Raw genomic sequence first — 23823 nt, 5'->3', positions numbered from 1 at the left:
GAACACATGGACACATGGGTGGAACAACACACACAGGGACCTGTTGAGGGGGTGAGGGGAGGGAGAGCATCAGGAAAAATAGCTAATGAGTGCTGGGCTTAAAACCTGGGTGATGGGTGGAGCAAACCACCATGGCACACATTTACCTATATAACAAACCTGCACATCCTCCACATGTACCCTGAAACTTAAAAGTTGGAAATAAAAAAAAGAGAAGTGTTGGGCATGAGGTCCAAAGGAGAATTGGTATCAACTAAGTACTGTTAACATACAAGATATGACGATAAAGAATTAATACAGATCAGCTGTAGATATAAAGATGCACATATATGTAAGCAAGCATGTTTTTCAAAGTAAACATCTTGAAGCTTAAAAAAATAAAGAAATATGGCAAGTTTGAAAAAGAAAATACATTTTTAATTTTATTTAATTTAAAGTAATTTAAATTTTCTTTGGGCCGGTGGCTACCATGTTGGCTAGTGAAGTTCTAGATGCTCTGCTGGTTATTTGGTAACTGTAACTTGGTAAAGTAAGTCAAAAGAATAAATGTGATGGGCCAGGTGTGGTGTCTCACACCTGTAATCCCAGCACTTTGGGAGGCCGAGGCGGGTGGATCATGAGATCAAGAGATCGAGACCATCCTGGTCAACTTGGTGAAACCCCGTCTCTGCTAAAAATACAAAAAATAAAAGTAAAAATAAGCTGGGCATGGTAACGCGTGCCTGTAATCCCAGCTACTCAGGAGGCTGAGGCAGGAGAATTGCCTGAACCCAGGAGGCGGAGGTTGTGGTGAGCCAAGATCGCGCCATTGCACTCCAGCCTGGGTAACAAGAGCGAAACTCTGTCTCAAAAAACAAAAAAGAATAAATGTGATGGCGTGCAAGAGTAATGTAATATAAATAAAACTAGAAAATTAATTACATAGAAAATATAATTTAAAAATTAGAATAGCTAAGAACTAAGGAAAAGAAAAATAGGAAGAAAGAAACTAATCAATTACAAAGCATTGGAAGAATAAAATTGGCAGGAGCGTGATAAAATCACATGTAAATTACAAAATGAAGGTTAAAATGAAGCCCCCAAAGGTGGGGTGATGGTCTTAGAGGTGCAAGCACTCTGTGAAAATAGTAGACTTCCTACCACAAAACATAGAAAAGCATGCTCTCCGCTGAAATCAGCCTTTCCTGAAATAAATAGAACTATTTATTAAAAATCATATACAGGAAGTTAACTCCAGATAGCATAATAATTTGCTTTCAACTATGAAATAATATGGAGGAAGATTTAAAATATAAATATAGAAATACTTACATTTGTTATGTTTTTTTTTTTTAAATAGTTTTTAACTGTGTCAGCCACTAATTCATCTAACCTAATAATTTTTCAAGCCCAAGCAGGGCATGTTTTTGAACTCATCTTGAACCCTTTAAGTCTAAACCCTGTGGGGCTTCCATAAGATAGAGGCTCTGTTTCAAGTCTCCCAGGTGACCTAAGCCTTTGCTGGCAGGCTCTGCTTCGTGATTTCTTCCTCGCTGCCCTGCTAGTCTACTCCAAGGGTGGTCTGCAGATCAACATCACCTGGGAGCTTGTGAGCCATGCAGAATCCCAGGCCCCACCCGGACCTATTAAATCAGATGCTACAGTTTAACCAGATCCCCTGGCAATTGTAAGCACATTAAGTTTGAGAAGCTGTGCTCTAGTGTGTGAAGTCTACATGCTCTCTGGGGCTTACTGAAGAGAAGCAATTACATAGCTTTATTTGCCTTAAGGATACCTTTTAAGATGTTTCTAACATTTTATTTTAAAATGTTTCAAACATATGGAAAACTGGATAGAATTTTGCAGTGAAATCAGTATTCTCACCTCCTAGATTCTATCATTAATATATAACTCTACTGGCCTTGTCATATCGGCACCCTTTTATCCTTCTCTGCATCTGTCAATCCATCTTGATTTTTTTTCATTCATTTCAAAGTAAATTGCAGACAACAATGCATTTTCTCCTAAGTAAATATTCTGGCACAAGTATCATTAACTAGAGTTCAGTATTTATTTGCAGTTTTTTTCTCTTCTGGAACAAAATTGGATACAATTAAATGTGCAAGTCATAAGCATCCATTCTCTTGAGTTTTGACAAATGTAATACACTTGTATATAAGTTTGCTACCCTTTGTTTTCTTGTGTCTACCCCATTCTTAAAGTTTACAAAACAAAATAAGAAGGAAATGGAAGGACAGGGCACACAGTTGTCCACAGAATAGTCTGTTCTTTTCCAAGCAGCCAAGGGCTTCCTCCCTTCCACCTCCTACCCTCAGCCCCTCATTCTATCTTATAGCCAAGCATTGCTAGAAAGGCCAATTTAAATCAAATGAGATGGTTTATTCTACAGTTGTCTCAGGTTCTGATACGGTGAGCCTGCTTTTAAAGGCTTATATTCAACTTACATTCACATTTCAATGAGAAAACTTTTTGAGATGTATAAAAATAGAAACTTTCTAAAGATATTAGAAAGTTAAATTATAGTGTGATTTCCTCCCTATTACATTTTTCCTCTTTTGCCTTTTGCCATTTCTCCTCTTTCTTCTTTCCCTTTTTCCAGAAAGACTCTTGACCTCTAGTCCTTATGCCAAGTGAAGGGAATTGGCAAGAACCTTATAGTAAAAGAATTTACGCTGACTGATGATAAACATTTTGGAGGCTGAATGACATGGAAAAGAACTCTTAAGAACTCAGTTACGACTGCTCTGTTGTGTATCCTCTCAGGGTGGCATATGAAAGGCTTAAGACTAGTTCATTTCTTTATTAAAATTAAATTTGAAAAATTATTTAGAAAGCTCTTTGCTAGATCTAGGCTACTCTACACCTTTATCGTGTCATGTTTGGTTAACCGTCCTAAATAGTGACACAGTGGTCATACACGAGAGAGGGATTTTAGATCCTCACTTCACTGAGAGGTGTGTGGTGCTCATCATAACAGAAGGCAAGAGTGTTCCAGAATTTAGGTGGGAAAGATCAGTAGAGGTGGATTTTTAAAGTAAGTTAAAAAATAAATGTGATAGCCTGCAAGGGTAATATAATATAAATAACACTAGAAAATTACATAGAAAATATAATTTTAAACTTTAGAATAGCTAGGAACTAAGTAAAGAAAAGTAGGAAGAATTTGCTAATCAACTACAAAGCATTGGAAGAATAAAACTGACAGGAGAGTGATAAAATCACGTGGAAATTGCAAAATGAAGGTTAAAACCAATTAAGATACACAAGTACTGAAGAGAATAATAAAAACATAAAATAAGCTAGGATGAGTAGTTAAAATAAATAACACCAGCTAAGAAGATACTTACAAAGATTAAAAAACAGATCAAGTAGTAATAAAATAAGGAAGTGGTTTAAGGCAGTAAATTAAAGAACAATTAAAAAACAATGAGGAAAGAAATTAGCAGGCCAAAATGACACTTAATAATTGTATTAATAGCTAACATTTATTGACTTCTTTCAATGTGGTAGACACTTTACATGCATTAACTTATTTAATTCAAGTGTATTAAAATAGGAATTTATTTTGGGGGTAAGCAAAAAAAGAAAAGTTCAGAAAAGGGAAAGCCAGGCATCAGGGCAATAACCCTTTCCCTGCAAAAGAAAAAAAAAATCTGAAGGTAAGCAAAATAGACCTGAAGAATCAATTTTCATTTTTTGTCTAATGTGGTGATTTTTGCAGTTGAAAAACACCCAGTACCTGCCCTGGTACTTTTCTTTTACTTTCTTTCTAGATCACATATTCCTGAAGTGCCTAGCATTATAAATGCGCATTGTTTTTCCCTCTTGTCATAGGTAAGATTGACCTTTGTTAGGGGCAACAAAGTTCTCAGTCATTAGAATCCACAGCCCAAAATCTATTGCAGCGAGCAGACGTTTCATAATCCCACTCATCTTACGGGGCCTAGCTCAGGCCTGTCTTCTGGAAGCACTTCCTAGTTCCTTCAAACTGTGCCTACATGCTACTTAGGACACAGGAGTTGGAATGGGATTTCTTTTCTGACACTTGCCTTTCATTCCTGTCTAGACCACAGAGTTCTGAAGAGAATGATCATAGTTTTATATCCTGTTCCTCAACTCAGGCCTGGCATACAGTAGGTCCTCAGTGAATGCTGTTCAAAGTGAGCCTGGTGGAACCTGTTGTCAATGGGTTTTGTGTGTATGTTTTTTTAACCAGCAACTGGTCTATTCCAACTGAATTTTCTGCCTGCTTGGAACCACCCCCAACATGTATTTTTGCATTTCTATTATGCAGAGCATTTTTCCCACAAGAAAATGGCTTTTTGTGCTCTTTTTTTTTTTTTCTGTTTACCACAGCCTGGTACCCATCTTTTATCTCCAATTTATTTATATTGCGTACCCTATAATTTCATGCCAGAAATACCCAGTGTATATATACTCTGGGTATGGGCATATATACATGTGTGTATGTGTGTATTTGTGTGTGTGTGTATTATGTGTGTATATATATATGTGTATGTATATATATGTGTGTGTGTGTGTATGTGTACATATATATATATATATATAAATAATCTCCATACATTTTACGTTTGCTATTCTTACATAGATTTTGAGGGTGACTAGCAAAAGCTGTTCTTTCCTTCTAGAACCATGCTGTCCAATATAACTTTTTTGCATTGATAGAAATGTTCTATTTTAGCACTGTCCGATAAGTTAGCTATTAGCAACACATGGCAATTGAGCACTTGAAGGCAGGTGAATATATATACATATATGTATATATATCTATATTCAGAGCCCAGATATCTATTACTGTTTTTTCTCCTTCCCATACTTTTCCTTGGGGGAGATGTTATCTCTGTGGCCTTGAGTTTGATCCATCATTCCATTCATTCACTCATTTGTTCAGCAGACATTTTCTTGGGACTTATCAACTAGAATTCTGTTGGGCATTAAGGCAAAGAATATGAAAAGGAGACCGAATGCCTGATATTGAGCAGCTCTCCGTCTTGTCTCAGAAGATCTTGCTGTTCATGTTTAACCTATTCCTTCTATTCCTTGGCCCTGTTTTTTTTTCTTTCTTTTTTTTTTTTTGAGTCTCACTCCGTCACCCAGGCTGGAGTGCAGTGGCGCAATCTCAGTACACTGAAACCTCCACCTCCCAGGTTCAAGTGATTCTCCTGCCTCAGCCTCCTGAGTAGCTGGGATTACAGGTGCGCACCACCACACCCGGCTAAGTTTTGTGTTTTTAGTAGAGATGGAATTTCACCTTGGTGCCAGGCTGGCCTCAGAGCCACGGTGCCCAGCAGCCCTATTTTCATATAAAGGGAAAAAAAGTTACTGGTGAAGATTAACATTCTTCACAGGTAATTGTACTTCGGAAAGAGTTATGAAATCACTTGCTAACTCTCTCTTCTCTGGGGAAAAGAATCCACTTCCCTCAGCCTTTCTTCCTAAGACCTGTAGTTGGCTACAGATTGCATTGGTTGCTCTTTTTTTTTTTTTTTTTTGAGACGGAGTTTCGCTCTTGTTACCCAGGCTGGAGTGCAATGGCACGATCTCGGCTCACCGCAACCTCCGCCTCCTGGGTTCAGGCAATTCTCCTGCCTCAGCCTCCTGAGTAGCTGGGATTACAGGCACGTGCCACCGTGCCCAGCTTATTTTTTTTTTGTATTTTTAGTAGAGACGGGGTTTCACGTTGTTGACCAGTGTGGTTTCGATCTCTTGATCTCGTGATCCACCCGCCTCGGCCTCCCAAAGTGCTGGGATTACAGGCGTGAGCCACCGCGCCTGGCCTGGTTGCTCTTCTTTAATGAGCTCTGGAGATTGGCCGCCACACAAAACAAAGACATAAGGTATATATGGACTCTTCTTCAGACACTGTTTAAATTAAATTTTTTTTTCTGATTGCAAATCAATATTTAATGTAGAAAATTTGGAGAATGCAGGAAAACCACAAAGAAGAAAATTTAGTCTCTGTGTTTATAGCCTTCTAGCACTTTATGCATAAGTGTGTTTTTTTGTGTGGGTGTAGGCAAGTTACATTTCATTTTAGCTACCTCTGTTACTAAAAATATGAATATTTTCCATATCATTAAACATTCTTCTCAAACATAACTTCAAATAACTGCCCAGGAAATGGTTATAAGGAAAGTCCACAATATACTTAATCAATTTATACTGTAGAGCATTTAATCTGTGTTTTGATTTTTTTTTTTTTTACTATTATTAATAACATGGTGGTAAGCTTTATAGCACAGAAAATTTAATGTACATTTTCTGTTATTTCCTTTGGATAAATTTCTAAAAATGGAATTGTTAGATGAAAGGGTGTGAATAAGTTTACAGTCTTTGTGATGTATTGTCAACTTTGCTTCTAGGAACTTCTGTTGATGGTTCTAACAGTTTCAAGTAGTTTCCATTGCTTCACACCCTCAACTGTTTTTCAGCCTTTGTCAATTATCAATTAAATGGCATCTCGTTTTTAGTTTAATTTGTATCTCTTGGGTTACTAGTGCGATTGAACTTTTTTATATGGTTATTGGCGTTTTGTATGTACTCTTGCAATGTTCATCTCTTTTTCTATTGATTTCTAAGAACTCTTGCACAATAAGGATACTAATTCTTCTGCACTCGGCCAGCATTTAGTAAATAGAAGAAATTCTGTTTCTGAGTGGAGGAGGACTGCTGTGGAATAAGGCTCCAGGTCTCATCCTATTTCTGTATAAAATTCTTCAGAGGGAGACCGGGCGCGGAGGCTCACATCTATAATGCCAGCACTTTGGGAGGCCAAGGTGGGTGGGTCACGAGATCAAGAGATCGAGACCATCCTGGTCAACAAGGTGAAACCCCGTCTCTACTAAAAATACAAAAATTAGCTGGGCATGGTGGTGCGCGCCTGTAGTCCCAGCTACTCGGGAGGCTGAAGCAGGAGAATTGCTTGAACCCAGAAGGCGGAGGTTGCGGTGAGCCGAGATCGTGCCATTGCACTCCAGTCCGGGTAACAACAGTGAAACTCCGTCTCAAAAAAAAAAAAAAAATTCTTCAGAGGGAAAGCTGGATGGTTACCCTAGGAAAACTATTTGTAAGTGATACTGGTGTTGATCCTCAAATAAAGTAATTAACCCTACAACCTGAATTAGCTTGACATTTTCTATCTTTCTGATTTATGAAAATTCTCAGGTTGTAAAATAGCACCCAAGAATTTTCTGAAAGAACCTAGAGATGTTAGTGAAATATTTCGGGGGAGATGTGCCCTAGGCCTATTATTACCGTAAGCCAAATAAAGAAATCCTTGGCTTCTTTATAGCCAGGTTGAAGAGATCAAAGCTACATCTATTAAAAAAGCTTTCTTATGACCTTAGCTACACTTAGGTCAAGAAAATGGTATTTTGAGTGACTTGACGTTTTATTGTGGATGCTCGATCAGTCTTCTTGTTTCTCTTACTATCTGTAAGCTAGCACGTTCTTCTAGGTTGTTGAACCTTGACATCTCACCATCATCTGCTCTGCGCGTCTTATTCCATAGCAGCACATATACAGAAAAGCCAAAGCAGACTCCTGAGCCCACAGTACAGCTGAAAGATTTACACTGCAGAGATCTGGGACTCTTTAAAAGGAAAAAATAAAAATTTCAAAAACTCAAACCCCCTTACACTTGGGTGAGAATTCCAGAATAAAGGAGGGTGACTGTCCCCCAGCATCCACTGAGTATTTCTAGGGTGGCATCAAGTGAATTCAAAATTCTTGAGCACATAGATTGTTTTCAAGCTCTTGTTTTCATTTCATCAGTAAATAGAATTTTAAAAACAACAGTATCCTCCCATCAGTAAATCTGGCACAATGGATGCCAGCACCCCATTCTAGTACATTCTTGTCAACATTTCTGTCTGCATCCCCCACCCGCTAGCCCGGGGCCTGCTTCGCACCATATCTCCCCCCACCAACGCCCCCCCCCCAGCCCTTCTGTTAGCTGTAATGACCCTGCAAACACTAAATGGCATTTGAGTGCATTAAGCAGCAAACTCTCTGGTGACATAGCAATTATGGCTCTGAAATAGATTTGGTGCGTCACGGAAGATAAGGGTTTTGAAAGTTTCTGTTGTGATTATAGCCTGTAACTCCCACAAATAATAGGCTTCAAAATAAGAGGCTGCCAACGGAGCCTTTGTGGCTTTGTCTCAGTGATGGCACGTAAATTGCTATTAATGTCCTAAGTGTACTTGAATATGCCAGTCTTTGGGATGTGGAGTTGGCTCAGTGTCTGTCTTTACACGGCATGTCATTGTTGGTCTGATAATCTGGGGTAATTGCTGTCTCTTGGATGGTCAGAAAAGTATAAGGGGTTTAGCTTCCTATGCGATGGTAAATAGCCTCAAGATGTACCCCGCGAGGGCATGTTCACACATACTGGCTGTGAGTGTGTGTGCTCCAGGTGTAGCCACTGTTCGCTGTTAAGATGTGTATACACTCTCTGTGTGTATCCTTAGTAAGTAATAGCCTTGTCAGCAAAGCCAAAGCAAAGCCAAAGGTTGTAAAAATGAAATGAAGAATTCAGGGCTGTATAGAGTCAGCCAATTAGATAATTTATATTGAAAGTTTAAAAGAGAAAAAGAATCCCCTTGCTTGAATTGCCTGGGTCGAGCTTTTTGAGGAGGCATAATTGTCTTGTCTTATGTTGCTCCTCTTTTCTGGTGTAAGTAGCTTCTGCGTCTGTGTATATTCTTTAGGTACTATGAGTACATTCGAAATGCATATCAGCTCTACGTGAATATAATGAATGTGGAAATTATGCATGTTGTCGAATGCTGTTTGTTGATGCGAAGAAGCGTGTTTATGTTTTGTTTTGTGCAGTTGTGAGGGTAGATGTTATTTATTCAGATATAAATAGAGTTCTCTGCACTAAGCCACCTTTGTTTAGTTAAAATCAAGCTGAGCTTACTTTTCTTTGCCAGGAGATCAGGATAGCCTTTGGAAAATTAAATAAAATCAAACTTCAAGCTTTAGCCTCTTGTAGGTACAGTTAGCCTAAGGACCCCCTAAGTCTGTAAGACATGAGCATGTTATATGTAACTGTGCTATTTGTAGTTGTAACCGAAATGGGAAAGCAACTCTATCCAAAACCTGAAAATGCACACTATCTCCTGTACCGTGTGAGTTATGGAGAGGCTCGACTAAAACCCTCCCTGTGTCTCAGGTGCCTTATATGGAAGTATTAATCCTGGATCTTCACAGCAGATTCATTAGAAAAGAATAAAGCTAAGAAGGAGCCAGAGTAGATCTTGACCTCAGAGTTGATCTATTATGCAAGTGCCCTTTAATAATGTGGCATTAGGATGTTGGCAGGAGGGCACACTGTGATGGTGCTGCAGCTGGTGGAATCTTCCAGTTGGTGACTGAGCACCCCTTAGCAGTTAGGGTGCATGCAAGATAAAATTCAAGGTAGTAACTTGCAACAAGAGAGTTTGTTTCCGTACCATGTGAACATGGATCAGATATACCGTCTTACTCTTAGGTCTTAGACAGGAACTCTGCATTGCCAGTATAAGTTAAGCCATAGTCACTGGCAAGATGGTGCCACTCACGTTAGTGCCTCAGAGGCATAGCCCTGGAGGAGCAGAGCTTGTCTTGTTTAAAACCAAGTTTGGCAAGGTGGATTGTTGCTTAATAGAAGGAGGATAGTAGCATCTGCTGACTTCTGAGGCCAGTCTTGTGGTTCATATGATCTAGTATCTTAATAAACAACACAGGGATTCCCAAAGGTGAACTGAAGACCACAAGTCACCTGCCTTTAGTCACAAGCTTCTGAAGTAGCCGCGCTCTGCATGTGGGGTGCACACATTGTCCCACAGCCCCAGCTTTTGAAAATTGAAATGTCCAAAAAGCAGTAGCAGACAGTGGGAACTAAGTCTGGTAAATCCTGGGTTCTGAGATCTAGTTTCCCCTCCTGAGAAGTGGAAGTAAGAGTTCACACTAGATTTATACACCATTATATATGTGTGATCCAGAGCAAGAGGCATACCTATAACAATTCCTTATAACTGTGCAGTTATGGTGGACACCTGCAGCCGGGCTATCTAGTATTCACAGGACGAGACACCAAGGGATGCCTTCAAAGCCATCATTGCTCCGTCCATTCAACTCAAGTGTTTAATTGAGCAGCTGCTCTGTCAAACATGAGCCTTGTCCTCTAAAGGCTTGTTATTGAATGATTTACCATCTCATTGAGGATAGATATCAAAGCCTTTTCTGTAGCCTACAAGTCTGGACATGACTAAGGCCTCTCTTCTCTGGTCCTGTCTTGCTTCACTCACCACTGTGCTCCTCTGTTCCATTCTTTCTTGCCTTCTTTGAGTCCCTCGGAAATCCTGGAAAGGCTTCTCTTTGCCCCACTCTTGGCTTGTCTGTTTTCTGTTCACCCTCAGACTGATTTTCCGTAAGCCCAAGTGAGGTCCCTATTTTGTACTCTCTCCTGGCACTTATTGCTATCTAGAATCTATATACATTATTTTGATGACATTGAGAATTTCTGTTTCCTGCAAAACAGTAATGGCAGAAACAAGATTATTTTAACTTATTTTATCAACCACTGTATGCCCAGTGTATAGCACAAATAGGCACTGAATATGTATTTACGCAATTAAAAGCGAAGTGATTACCGCCAAAAACATATGGTGCTCACACAGAGATTTTAAATGATAAATAAAAGTTGCATGTGGTTTTAAATGTCAAAATGAAGGATCAGTAAGTCAGTGGTATTGGAGGCTAGAGATGTGGGTGATGTGTGCCTTGAGGAAACCTGCAGGAAGGAGATGACTCTCAAGCTGGGTCTTGAGAGGTGACCTGGATTTCCAGAGACCAGAGGAAATGGACAGGCAGAGGCGAAAAATCCTCTCACTTGACTTCTCTGTACAGGAAAGGAAGGATTCTCACTTTGACAATGAAACACGAGTACTTCCTTGCAGCAGCATAAACTACAAAAGTCTTTGTAGCAAGGATTTCTAATCTTTACCAGGAATGGCTGATGGCACTGCTAATCTTTCTGAACATAGAGACAAGATCTCAGGGTTCAAGAGGCTTGATGGGAGCCAGACTAGAGAGGGGTGTGGTGGTGTGGCATTGATGTGAAGCCACCAGGGGCTGACCTAGTGGTAGGTGGCAATTAGAGAGGTTACCCTAGCAGTCTAAGGGTCATGGAAACAGGAATCCTAGAGCCAGCAGCCTGAGGAAATACAAGCAGAGAATTGGCTTCTGGGAATGATGATGGCAGGTAGTAGTTGGTGAGCTGAGGCTCCAGAGCAGCATTCCAATAGCAAGAGCAAGTCACTATCTCAGTCTTTAAGGAACTGTAATAAATAGCGGGAAATTAAACAAAGCTAGGCATAAGCTTGGTAGAGATGGTCTCAACCACAGGAAAGAAGTTTCTGTGTGAGGATACCAATGCCAAATGTCCAGGTAAGACAAGCAGCAAAATTGATTCTGAGTTACCTATGGTACCAAACTAGACCAGAATAAAATTTCTTCTGTCTGAGAGCACATGTTATTCCCAGATAGGGTGCCAGATTTAGCAAATAGAAATATTACATGGGATATCCTTATAAAATTACATTGTAATGGGGCATCCCATATTTTATCTGTCAACATCATTCCTAGATCCTAAGAGGGAAGCTGAATCTGTATATGAGTCTCACACCAGAAAGAGAAAAGATAGGGCCTCAAGGATGCAGCAGGCTGTTAGGAGACTATGTTCTGTACTTTTGCAATTCCCACTGTGCTCGAGGTGGTAACTTGGATACAGATGCAGGGTGGGATGGCCTCCTTCTCCTTGTGCCTTTCTGGAGAACACTCCTTGTCAAGACAGTGTGCTACTCTTTGCCGCTGCAACAGTCAGGTTCCAGTGTCTTTCTCAATTGCTTTCCCTAAAAGCAAAACAAAACAGTATCAATATTAATTATTGTGGCTTGTTTGAGATAAACTATGAAGTACCGAATCTCTCTGATGCCAAGTTAGTAGCAGAAACGTGCACTGCCTAAAGATAAAAGTTACCAGAAACTTGGCAGTGCTTCTCCTCTGCCTTTTGAATGTTTTGTAGGTGTACACAGCTATTTACGTGTAGTTGGAGTGAATTATGGAGGTCAGGTATCTGAGGCCATATGTCTCTCCATGTCCATGTCAGAGGATGGATGCCACCATGCCACTAAGTGTTTCTTTACTTCGTCCTGTGCCTCTCCAAGAAACATTTATCAAAATCTGTGATGTGTCAGGCGCTGTGGTGGGCACTTGGGAATAAAAGATAAATTCCACAGCCCTGCTTTTCTGGTCAGGTAGGTGAAACAGACGTGTGAAGGAACACATGCAATACAGTAGCACATGTGCTGTGATAGAGGCACACACATAGAACTGGAGGCCTGCAGGAAGAAGAAACAGACATGGCCAGGGCACAGACGGATGTGCAAAGATACTCAAATTCAGTCTCAAACAGCAGCCAAAGTGTGAGTGGGATGTAATTGGAGGAGTGAGGGCATGGTATTCAAGGAGAAAGAAGCAGACGTGAGGTGCCTGCCCTGTCATGGGAAATTCATGGGAATGTAAATACTTGTGTTGATACGGGAAGCAAGCAAGATCAAGGCTGTTGCAGACCTGCTGAGGACGTTGAACCTCATCTTGAGGCCAGTGGGAAGCTACTGAAGGCTTCAACCCGGAGATGACATGCACAGAATGACACTTTTGAAAGATCGCTCTGTTGGCAGCTAGAGATAGGACTGGAGGAGTACCCAGACCGGGCCTGAATCTGTTTTCCACTGTAAAATTCCCCGGGAAATTTTGAATCTTTTGACGTCCCTAAGGGGGCTTTCCAATAGTATCTTTTCATCCCCAACCATAGCTTGGTGAGTGCTGTCTGTGTAATCTTGGGAAAGTGTTAAGCATATCAGGAAGACATATTTCTTCTAGCTGGATAAAAGAATGATGAATCTAGGATGTGACCTCTACTGTGTGAGCTGATGTCTCCCTGACATATAGTGGCTCTGTGTGTGTTTGCATAGAGAGGGAAAGAGGATGCATCCATGTCTCTTTGTTTTCCTTCCTGGCCGACCCCAACAGTGCCTGGGTGATTGAGGGCCTGGAGCACGTACCGCTTCTCACCCACGCTGAAGGCATCTCTAGTAATGGCATCTGGCCCGTATGCAGATCTAGCTCCGCTCTGTGCTGACATCAGCCGGTTTGTGGCACCTCAGCGTATTTCTGGGTTGCAAATGAGAGTTTCTTAGTGCCAGGCCTGCTTGGGCTGTCACATCAGGTGATGAATTCTCTGCATCAATGGTGTGCTGCTAAGGTAAGCGCAGAGGAAGAGGGGGATGAGGAGGAGATGGGGCAGGTGGTTCTTAGCCCAGCAGCCACTGCTCTGGGCTAAAAGCAGTACTGGATCCACAGCAGGGAGGGAGAGGCAACTGCCTATGGCCCCCATTCTGGTTCAAGGAGGGTGGTAAAGTCAGGGCCTTGGTTGCAGTTCTGTGCTGTGTGTCCTGTCAGGAGAAACCACGTGGGTTTCCCATCTGCCATTGCCCTATCCCTGGCTCAAGAGCTATAGCTTCCTCTACTTTCTCAGGCAGGGATGTTTTGCATTACCTTTTAGATGAAGTTCTAGCAAAATTCGGTGTATATCAAATTATACGCCAAGTACTTTAGGGTAGACTGTGGAGTAAATAGTCATTTTTATTCCTGAAACACTTTATTTCCAAATATCTTTGTGTTTTGGAAATCCAGATTTTCTTATCTCAGGAACCTGCTGCATTTTGTCCTGATTTTATATTCCATGAGCTTCTCTCTTTGTGAGCTCCAGGTTGAGCCTGCTCTGCTGGCTTAGGCTTCGTCTGCAAGAATTAAAAGTTAGATTGGGTCACACTTCCCAGGTGTTGCATCACAGACCACAGAATTACCTATGTGAACTGGGGGCAAATGTAAATACTCTTCCATTAAAATGTTTTTAGCAATGAAAAGGGTAACTTTGGTTTCGCAGATTTTACCTCCTACCCTGTGACCCCTCAGTGTGGTTTATGACATTAGCGTTTCCAAGAATGTGTCCCTTATAAAGGATAGTTTGCATCAGAAAGTAGAGAGGGGAGCTGAGGTGCAGAAGAAAAATAAAAATAAGTCTTGTTTTCCACCACCCCTCGCCCCCCGCACGGTTGTTAATGAAAGCATCCTCTCCTCTCAGTGTGCCCAGAGATAAATAAATACACAAAGGCGGAGTTTCCTACTTAATATTCACCCACAGTTGAGGAAGAGGGAAGGAATTGCTCCCCAGGGTTAACGTGGCAGTAAGCGAGGTCAGCTGTTTCCCAAGACGGTGCAGCCTCTGAACGTCTTACATTAAAGCTGGAATGATGCAGCTGAAGCAGCCAAAGTGATTTACAGGAAACCCGGTTAAGTTGAGTTTGCTCGCAGTTTCTATCTTACGACGGTTTTAGCAGTAACAACAGCAAATAACATACCGTTCTATAAAGCACCTCTAGAGAAAAGAATTCTTCCACACTCCCCAGTGTGACATGCTTCCTCTAAAAAGTATCTGCGTTTCTCTAACTTAAACCCTATAGGCTACAATGTCCTCAATTTGATGAGAAGTGGGAGGTCATAGCTGGCATATCCTGAAATAGAGTGGCCAACAGTCTCATTTTGCCCAGGCCATAGAGGTCTACTGAGGTCTGAGACTTTAGGTATTAACATGGGAAATTCCTGGGCAAACCCGGATCAATGGTCATCAAATCTAAGGGGGCCGGGGGGGGGGGTGGAGAGAGAGAGAGAATTTGTGGATGGCAAGGGCGTGAAAAAAAAAGGTATGTTTAGTGTATTTACTTTTTTTTTTTTTTTTTGAGACGAAGTCTCGCTTTGTCTCCAGGCTGGAGTGCAGTGGCGCAATCTTGGCTCACTTCAACCTCCACCTCCCGGGTTCAAGCGATTCTCTTGCCTCAGCCTTTCCAGTAGCTGGGACTACAGGTGCCTGCCACCACACCAAGCTAATTTTTATATTTTTAGTAGAGACTGGGTTTCACCATGTTGGGCAGAATTGTCCTGATCTCTTGACCTCGGGATCCACTTGCCTCGGCCTCCCAAAGTGCTGGGATTACAGGCGTGAGCCACCGTGCCCGGCCCTGTTTAATGTATTTCTTTTAGATAGAAGATTTTACATATTCTTTGCTAGGTCAACAAGAATAATATAATGCTGGTTTTGATAGTAGCTTGAACTAATTCCTGTCTCTACCTTCTGTGGGTTCTCTGTTACCCATCTTACATACTGGTCTGAGAAAACAGAACTTTTTAAAGAAAAGAGATCAAATTTTTACTGTTTGAGTTATTTCAGGTCTGGGATGACTCAAAAGGAAGTCTCCCAGAACCTTCTGGGCAATATAGAATGCCTTGTCAGTTCCTTCTTAATGAAACGCCACAAAACTAATTTTCTTTACTAATGGCTTCATTTTTTGCACCCCTTATTGTTATCTTAATGGAATTATGGCATGGCTAAATGATAGGGAGAGAAGTGATTTGTGAGCAATGTAATAGAACTCCTTTGTTCCATGTGCTATGACATGTGTGCTCACTGCTTTCGTAGAGCTTCCTTATCTGCTTATTTTATACCAAGTAGATTCTAAGATACATGACTTTTTTTTTTTTTTTTTTTGAGATGGAGTTTCGCTCTTGTTACCCAAGCTGGAGTGCAATGGCGCGATCTCGGCTCACCGCAACCTCTGCCTCCTGGGTTCAGGCAATTCTCCTGCCTCAGCCTCCTGAGTAGCTGGGATTACAGGCACGCACCACCATGCCCAGCTAATTTTTTGTATTTTTAGTAGAGACGGGGTTTCACCATGTTGACCAGGATGGTCTCGATCTCTCGACCTCGTGATCCACCCACCTCAGCCTTCCAAAGTGCTGGGATTACAGGCTTGAGCCACTGTGCCCAGCTGATACGTGACTTTTTCTTTTTTTACCAGAATTTTATTCTATTTCATGACATTGTACTTAAAAACTTCTGTCATGTTTTCTTAAATTTCTGTACTGCTGAGTCAGCACCCGACCCCTTCCTCCCACCCCCACAGATACACACCTGTCTGTCTGTCTGCATACATATGTACATACATACATGCATACATATACACACATATCTAACTGGATATCTATCTGGTAAACATTCACATATATAAACGAGTAGGAGAAACAGATACCAAAGTAAAAATCTGTAATCAAAGCTGACTCATTTTCCCCAGGTAGTAGGATTATGGGTCCTGTACGTTTTGGTTTTTATGCTTTTTTATTTAGCTATTATAGAGTAAGTATATCTTATTTTTATTTTTAAAACATGATATTAAAGGATTCTCTTTGGGAAAAAATAAACATAGCCACCATTCTTTGTCAGCCTAAAATGGCACCAGAATCTCTATTCTTGGCTGGGAAGGGAGGCTACAATATTGTCACCCCCGTGGCAGACCCGCATTAGGAATTTGAATTAATTCTGTTCTCGGATCTGAGTATACTACGCAGTGTTTACCCCCAAAAGTTCGAAAAGCCTTCTGTTATGACAGAAAGCATGCTTTTCCTCCTTTTTGTTCTCCGTCTAATCTCTTTATCACAAACAGCAGGAGGAAATGTCCTCCAACAGAGAAAAGGAGGAGAGGAGGGACTTCCCTGGGTTAGGAGGTGGGAGATTGGAACTTGAGAGCAGTTACTTGCTGACCCAGGATTTGGGAGCCCTGTTCTTGGCATTGCTCGGGATGCCCTCTTGATATGCAGATCTTCTCTTCAGTGAGGTGTGAACAAAACCTGCCCTGAGGCTGAAGTAACTAACTGGTAGGAACTGCTTTGGATGAAAGGCCTGGCTTTCCTGGGAAAATTGGAGCATCACTGGTATAAGCCAGTGATGAAGAAAACCAAGTGGGTGAAAAGGGCAGAGAAAATGGAGCCTGATTCAAAGGTCTCGAAGCCTGTGTTCTCAGTCATGAACCAGGACACCTGCTTTTCTCTTGCACCTCTGCTCTCTTAGGAATAAAATGTGAACGGACATTTCCAGCACCTACCAAGTGCCAGACACTCTCCCGGTGCCATAGACTGTGCAAGAGTTGAAGTGGCTGTCCCTCCCAAACAGCAACAGTAATGCCTGCCCCGTCTCCCCTAGGTTTTTCAGAGAATGAGAGGAGAGTACAATAGAAAGTATTTTACCAGCGACGTCTCAGACCTGGTCTGTTCGACATGAACTCCAAAAAAACACAGTAACTGAAGAGGGGAAAGGCATTTTAGCACACTTATATTTCAATGCTTTAAAACATCCAAACAATCATGAATTATGCATTACAAATTAACCACTATAGCAAATCATTCTTCAACTATTTTAGTGCTGGGATTTTTTTTTTTTTTTTTGAAAGGGGTGGTTACTCAGCAGATTCTTTTTATAACTATTTTAACAGTTTTATTGTTGGGATGCTCCTGGATCTAGAGTCTTATAAAAATGATCTCCAAATACAGATCAAGCCTGTACCTTCCCATCTCACCCCCCCTCTGGGTATATTCACACAGACCAGTCCTATGGCCTTGGCACCATTGTTGTATCTGTTATAGTCACCTGATTTACCCTCTGTACTTTTCAAAACTCACCTCAAAGAGTGCTCCCTCTATGAAGTAACAAAACATGGTACTGTTTTTGTTTGAAACTTCATAACAATGGGACTCTACCATGTATTAGGCTCTGCCTTGATTTATAGTTCATTCATGGGCTTATCTCCCTGTTTGAGCACATGAACTATATCTCCCTCATCATTATATACCCATGAGCATCTAGTAGACAACCTTGCATAGAACAGGTACCTGGAATCCCATAAATATATGGGACATCCAGAGCCGAAAAGAGCCTTAGGAAACATTTGAGCCAACCTTCTTATTTTTAAAAAGGGGAGACTAAGATCAAATAGGTAAAGGTGCTTTACCATCAACTAGTTGTTGCCAGAGTCAGAATCAAAACCTTGAGTCTCTTGACCTGCAAGACAGCTGTCATTTCACTGCTGGCTGGGACTGAATTACGGAGTCTTTGAGAAGTTTAGACACATCATATTAGTGGGAGGTGTTAACATCGTATCCAGAGGCTCACTCTGATGACCCAAACTTATTTGAGGGTGGGGGGAATTTATCACCCACAGTAATAGTTTCCTGTTGATGAGTGTCACCCTGTGCCAGGCACTGTGCTAGGTTCTTTACACAAGTTGCCTCATTGTCATTGTCTGCTGAAAACAGCCACTCAGAGGACTGACTTCTCTCCCTTTTTCCCTTCTAGGCTAATGGAGGTTGGCAGGATGCTACTACCCCTTCATCAGTGACCTCCCCTACAGAAGGCCCTGGCAGTGTTCACTCTGATACCTCCAACTGATCTCCCAGCAATCGCATCCCGGCTGACCCTGTGCCCCAGTTGGGGCAGGGGCAGGAGGGAGGGTTTCTCTCCCAACGCTGAAGCGGTCAGACTGGAGGTCGAAGCAATCAGCAAACACAATAAGAGTCTCCTTCTCTTCTCTTCTTTGGGATGCTATTTCAGCCAATCTGGACACTTCTTTATACTCTCTTCCCTTTTTTTTTCTGGGTAGAAGCCACCCTTCCCTGCCTCCAGCTGTCAGCCTGGTTTTCGTTATCTTCCCTGCCCCTGTGCCTCTGTCCTAGACTCCCGGGGTCCCTGTCCTCTCTCATATCACGGAAGGATATTTTCAACAATTAGAGGAATTTAAAGAGGAAAATAATGACAAAGAAAATAATAAAATGTTTGTACGTTTTCATGCTGGTGGTTTGAGGAGCCAAATTTACCTCACTCGGATCCCTAACTCCCTGTGTCAACAGGCAATCCTCCTCTGTTTCTCTTGTTACTCTCACTACCTCTTAGCAGGAATATGCCACATTGCCCTACTCATTCCAGGCCTCCCTGCCTCCTCTTGCTCTTCCTCCCTGGGGACAGTACTGATTGGAACACTTTCCTCCTCTTCTTTCCAGCCCCAGGTATTCATTGGGGACTGTCATAGCTGGGATTCTAAAGGTGCCACATTTTTCAGTTTCATCTCCACTAGGTTGGTTCCCAGGCAGGAAGTCAGGCAGTAGGGAAGGACACAGGAACAGCAAGTGCAGAATTCCTACAGGCTTTCTTATCCTGTGAGCAACAGCTCTCACTTTCAGAGGCACAGTCTTTGGAGACCACTCAACACTCAGCAAGCAATGCTTAGAACCTATTGCAAAACTGGGCCTGGGTTAGGCATGGTGATGAATGCATCAGTAAGGAATAGAGAGCTCTTTTCATGAAACCCTTCAACCTCAGCCATGCTGTCATACCCACATACATGTACATGTTGGCACATGCACCATCTCACACCTTCACTTTCCCAAGATGCCATATACAATTACCTGTGTTAATAACCATAGCACGATACCTTACAAGCCCGAGAGGGGGAATTAGTGACGCTGAGTGAAGGTCACTGACACAGAAGCAGCATATGTCTGGGGCTTCCAGGACCTGCAGGGCCGCTAGCATGCACTTACCGGAATGGCATACACAGGACCTGATCTTGTGGAAGGCCAGGTTTCTCTTGTTCCAACCACCTCTGGAGCGCTCAGGGAGCCACACACAGTACTGACAATGTCTTTCATGGATTTGGTTCTGTTTCATTTTTTGTTTTGTATTAGGCACACTGTATTACTTCTGCAAAATGTTATATACCACACCATGTTCTTGATCCCGACCTACTGCTCTGGAGGAAAAAGTTGTTTCAGAACATGGCTCATGTGAACTTTTGCTTTATTTGAGGGCCTGAGAATCGTGGGGAAAGGGGAGGTCATGTTTTCATTGAAATCGTCACAGTGATTTTTATTCCCTGGGAACACAGTGTGTACTAAAAATATATGAGAAAGTAGCTTGTACTTGAAAGCTATTCTCAGATGTCACCTGAGCTCACCATCTTCATAGCCAACCCTACCAGCAATAAAGATGGCAGCTCTATCACTTGATTAAGTGGGAGGTGGTCAAATCTTTTGGTGCCTCATTTTCTTCGTCTGTGAGATGGGAACTGTTATGCCTGACTTATAAGAGGCTTGTGAGAGACTGAAGAAGTTGGTTTTACTCGTATCCAACCTGTAGATGTGAAGTCAGGGGAAGTAATGTCCCTGAAAGAAACGGGTTCGTGCTGTCTAGGGGCAGTAAATTGTTTTCTTGTTCTAACTTCTGGCTAATATCAGAACCTTGATGTCATCACCATGACGACAAAGAGAAGAGCTGTTGATTTTCTTGGCTTTGGTCTGTCTGGTTCCTTGGGAGAAAGGAAAGCTTCCAAACTAGAAAAATAGGCCCTGGTGCTCTTAGTTTGCACTTGAACCCAGTATGTTGCCTTGTACATCCTTGGTCCCTGTCACATTGACTGTGCTTGGGAGGCTTCCAGGGAGAAGTATAAGACCCTGAAGGGTGAGAATGTCCAGCTAACAAGGACATGGAAATTCTCCATGGCACTACAGTCATGAGTAGAAAACACCGTGTGCTCAGAGGAGCAGGGGATGCCACTGGGGAAACTTGAGGGTACATGTATTTGAAGGAAAGGCAAAAGCTAAATATTTAGCAAAATGACATTGTGCCTGATGACTAAAAGACACTAGAAAGGTCGTGTCTGCTAACTTCTGCCCTAATCAGAACAGATGCCTAGAAGGAGCGTCTCGGTGACAACTTCATAGTAATTAGAACCAGTGGAGAACTCCATCTTAGTGGCAGGAGTATAATGAAACTGCCCACACCAGAACATGGTTGAATCACCTTTGCTTGACTTAGTGCAAAGTACAAAAGAGACACAAAAGTGTGCTCTTGGAAACAAGAAGAGTGACTCCAGATGTGGCTTGAATGATTGCCATGTTAAGTCAATGCAAAAGGTCAGAGCAGTGCTGCATTTGCACAGGCAGTTTCTCTCCGGGCAGGAGTTTGCACTGATGATCACCTTTCACAGCATATTCCCCACCCAGCACTTCACTTCGTCCTCTCTACATTCAGCACCGGCCCCTGGCATCCCCTGCAAGCCCACGATCACTTCCGACTTCCAACGTGGGAGCTGTGGGATCTGTCCACATTAAGCTAAGTAGGAGAACACAGAGCAGCAGGATGGGTTTGGAAAAAGCGTGCCTCTGCAAACACAGCTTCCTGGGAATTCACGTTAGGTCAGTCCCACGGATACCAAGAGGCACCCCAGGATTCCTTCATTTTCTAATGGAAGTGGGAGTGCTCCATTCCCCCACCCCAACCGCCCCCCCAGCAAATTTCCCCTGAGAAACGATACTAGACCCTGGGTTTGCCCACCTTGTAACTCTTCATTACCTCCTCCTTTTCATCCCTAACTCCTCCTCCCCCCGCCCCCAGCGTGGAATTGATACCCATGCAGTACATTTGCCAAGTGGCACCTTCTTTCAATTTGTGTTTTCTTTTGCTGTGGTGGTGGTTCTTTATTTGCTGGTTGCCTTTTCTCACACATCTTTTTCTCTCTCTCTTACCTTCTGCTTTTTGTTTTTCTGCCCAGAAAAACCTGACTTCGATACCAAAAAAGATGAAACTACAGAAACTCAAATTTAAAAAAAACTTTAAAAAAAAAAACAAAAAAATACTCAACAATTCTTTCAGCTTTATTAACATTTTCCATTGTTTCTTGCGACTTGTGTCTCGTTCTTTGTAGTATTGATGATGAACATTTGATAATGAATGTTCTTGTATATTCAGATAAAGAAAAAAAAAACCAAAAAAGCGGTCTGAATTTAATAGTGTTTATAATAAAAATTTTAAAAATGACCCTCATAGCACGCAAAACAGGATGGGGAATTCCCCCTCTTCTCTCTGTGACAATGCGTATCATTCCTGCATTAGTTTTTAACACCAAACTACCTACATTCATCATTTCCCTCATTTTTCTTTTATTTTCTTGCATTTGTGAATTAGTTCAAGAATGCTAGAAAAGTGTCGAGTTGTGCACATTCATTTCTTGTTTCACAATGTTTAAAAGTGACAGTAATTCATTTTGTAAACTAAAAAAAAAAAAGGTTGGAATAGTGAGCATAATAGGTACAACCTAACACATTATTATGTTTATTAACTTTGAGACCCAGAAATAAATTCTTTTCTTTATTCTTGCTCGTAAAAATACAAAAAAAAAAAAATGTTTTGTTTTGTGTTATTTTTTGGTTTGTTTATGGGGGGGCTTTTTTTAATTGTCAGGATTATGATCTTGCTGTTTTTCTTCGATATGTATACAAGGTGATGTGAAAAGATGACATTAGCAGCGGGTAAGAACACGGAGGCTTGTTCTTCTACTTTGTTTCAGGATTCAGCTAATGCCAAAAGAGAAGATCAAGGTCATGTCGATGTCTCATTGCTCACCTGCATTTCCAGAGTGTGGCACTCATGCAGACCCAGAGAAAAATAGAATCAGGGACAGGCTTCTCCTTTTAGCCCTTTAAAAATTTAAGAAATTAGTCCAAGGGAACGTTCTCTGCTATCAGGAAAGGTTTGGGCCGTTTTTGATTCTGATTGTCACAGCCAAGTACTTTGTTTTCTTTCTCCCTAATTAATAACTACATTCCATGAGTCCTCTTCCAACTAGAGAGGCTTTTTCTTCCAGAAGAGTCCCACAGGAGATGCTGGTATGATGGGCACCATTGGCTAAGTAAACTAGATGCAGGAAGCGGTCCTTGGGGCCAGTCTGCCAGCAGAGTCCTGGTTTTGGATAAAGAGTTGGTGAGATATTGGGCCAGGCTCAATGCTGTACTTTTAATGCTGAGAGGTTGAGTTTATTTCACAGACAGTACAGCTCTTAGTAACCTCTGACTTAGGCAGCTGCTTAAAGCAGATCGCAAAACCGGCTTGATTTGGAATGTTTTTATTAGAGGAAAAAAGAAAGCCATATTATCTGAAAAAGCTTAATTTAAAATATCCCTTATTCAACAAATTATGTTCAGAGAGTGGTCAGAACTTAAGCAAGAAAAGTGAAGAAAGAATGCAGAAGTGAGGAGTAACACTTTAGGAAATATTTCTACCCGGAAACTGGCGCTCTTGAAGTCATAGTGAAATAATGGCGAGCTTTTCACATCACCTTTATGGTTTCAATCCGTGGCTCAAAGCTTTCTGGAATCTTTTATTTTTTGTAACCTTTTTTTTCCTTTTGTTAAAATAAATAAAACATTCAATGTTTTTCTCCTTTTCTCTCTTATTCTTTTCTTTAGCATTTTCGTTTTGAAATGCTTTCCTTTGGTTGTTGGTTTTATTCTCCTCCTACCCCTCCCCTTTTCTTATTATTCAGAATATAAACCTGCAAAGCTCTGCTCTGTTTTGGTTTTGAAAGTTTAAGCTTTTATGCTTCTGTGAGAGCACAGGCTTCTGTCCCTTTTGATTCCAACTGAACTTTTGTGTTCTCTAATGATACTAACACGGTGTAGGTTTTACAGTCTCCTAATTTGTACTGGTAATGCATATTCCAAATAAATAGTTTCTTTTGTTGCAAAAAAAAAAAATACTTGTATTTTGTGCACATTTCTTTACTTACATGCTGGCAACTTCTCTTTCCCCAAACTCGGCCTGCATTAGTGTAGATTTTGGTTTAAACTGTTGCCCTAATCACTAAAAGGTCTGCATACCATGGTAGTGGGGCAGAGACCTCGTGGGCCACCTTCTTCACTCAGTAAATAAGAAGGAAGGAAGAAAGGGTCATTTGTGAGTAAACAACAGCTGTATTACAGAGGGACAGAGCGTCCCGTCCTGTCTGCTTACAACTGACAGCCATCCACCAA

At 41.5% G+C, this 23823-nt stretch overlaps 1 protein-coding gene across 6 annotated transcripts in view; it reads left to right on the top strand.

Annotated features, from left to right (window-relative positions):
• PBX1 (PBX homeobox 1) overlaps window positions 1–23823 on the top strand; it is a 324640-nt gene that overhangs the window by 279611 nt on the left and 21206 nt on the right. For 4 of the 6 annotated variants that reach the window (XM_008985115.5, XM_008985116.5, XM_078355045.1 and 1 more), the window contains one exon: window positions 18317–23547. The exons of the other annotated variants lie outside the window; for them this stretch is intronic. In XM_008985115.5, coding sequence (XP_008983363.1) covers window positions 18317–18409 — 93 coding nt within the window. In that variant the 3' untranslated portion in view covers window positions 18410–23547. Of the gene's footprint in view, window positions 1–18316; window positions 23548–23823 lie in introns of those variants that run through there. 6 annotated transcript variants of the gene reach the window in all.

This window comes from Callithrix jacchus, chromosome 18 (genome assembly GCF_049354715.1).
Source record: "Callithrix jacchus isolate 240 chromosome 18, calJac240_pri, whole genome shotgun sequence".
NCBI lineage: Eukaryota > Metazoa > Chordata > Mammalia > Primates > Cebidae > Callithrix > Callithrix jacchus.
Note: the sequence above shows the minus strand (reverse complement) of the source record. Positions and strands in the feature narration are given on the sequence as shown.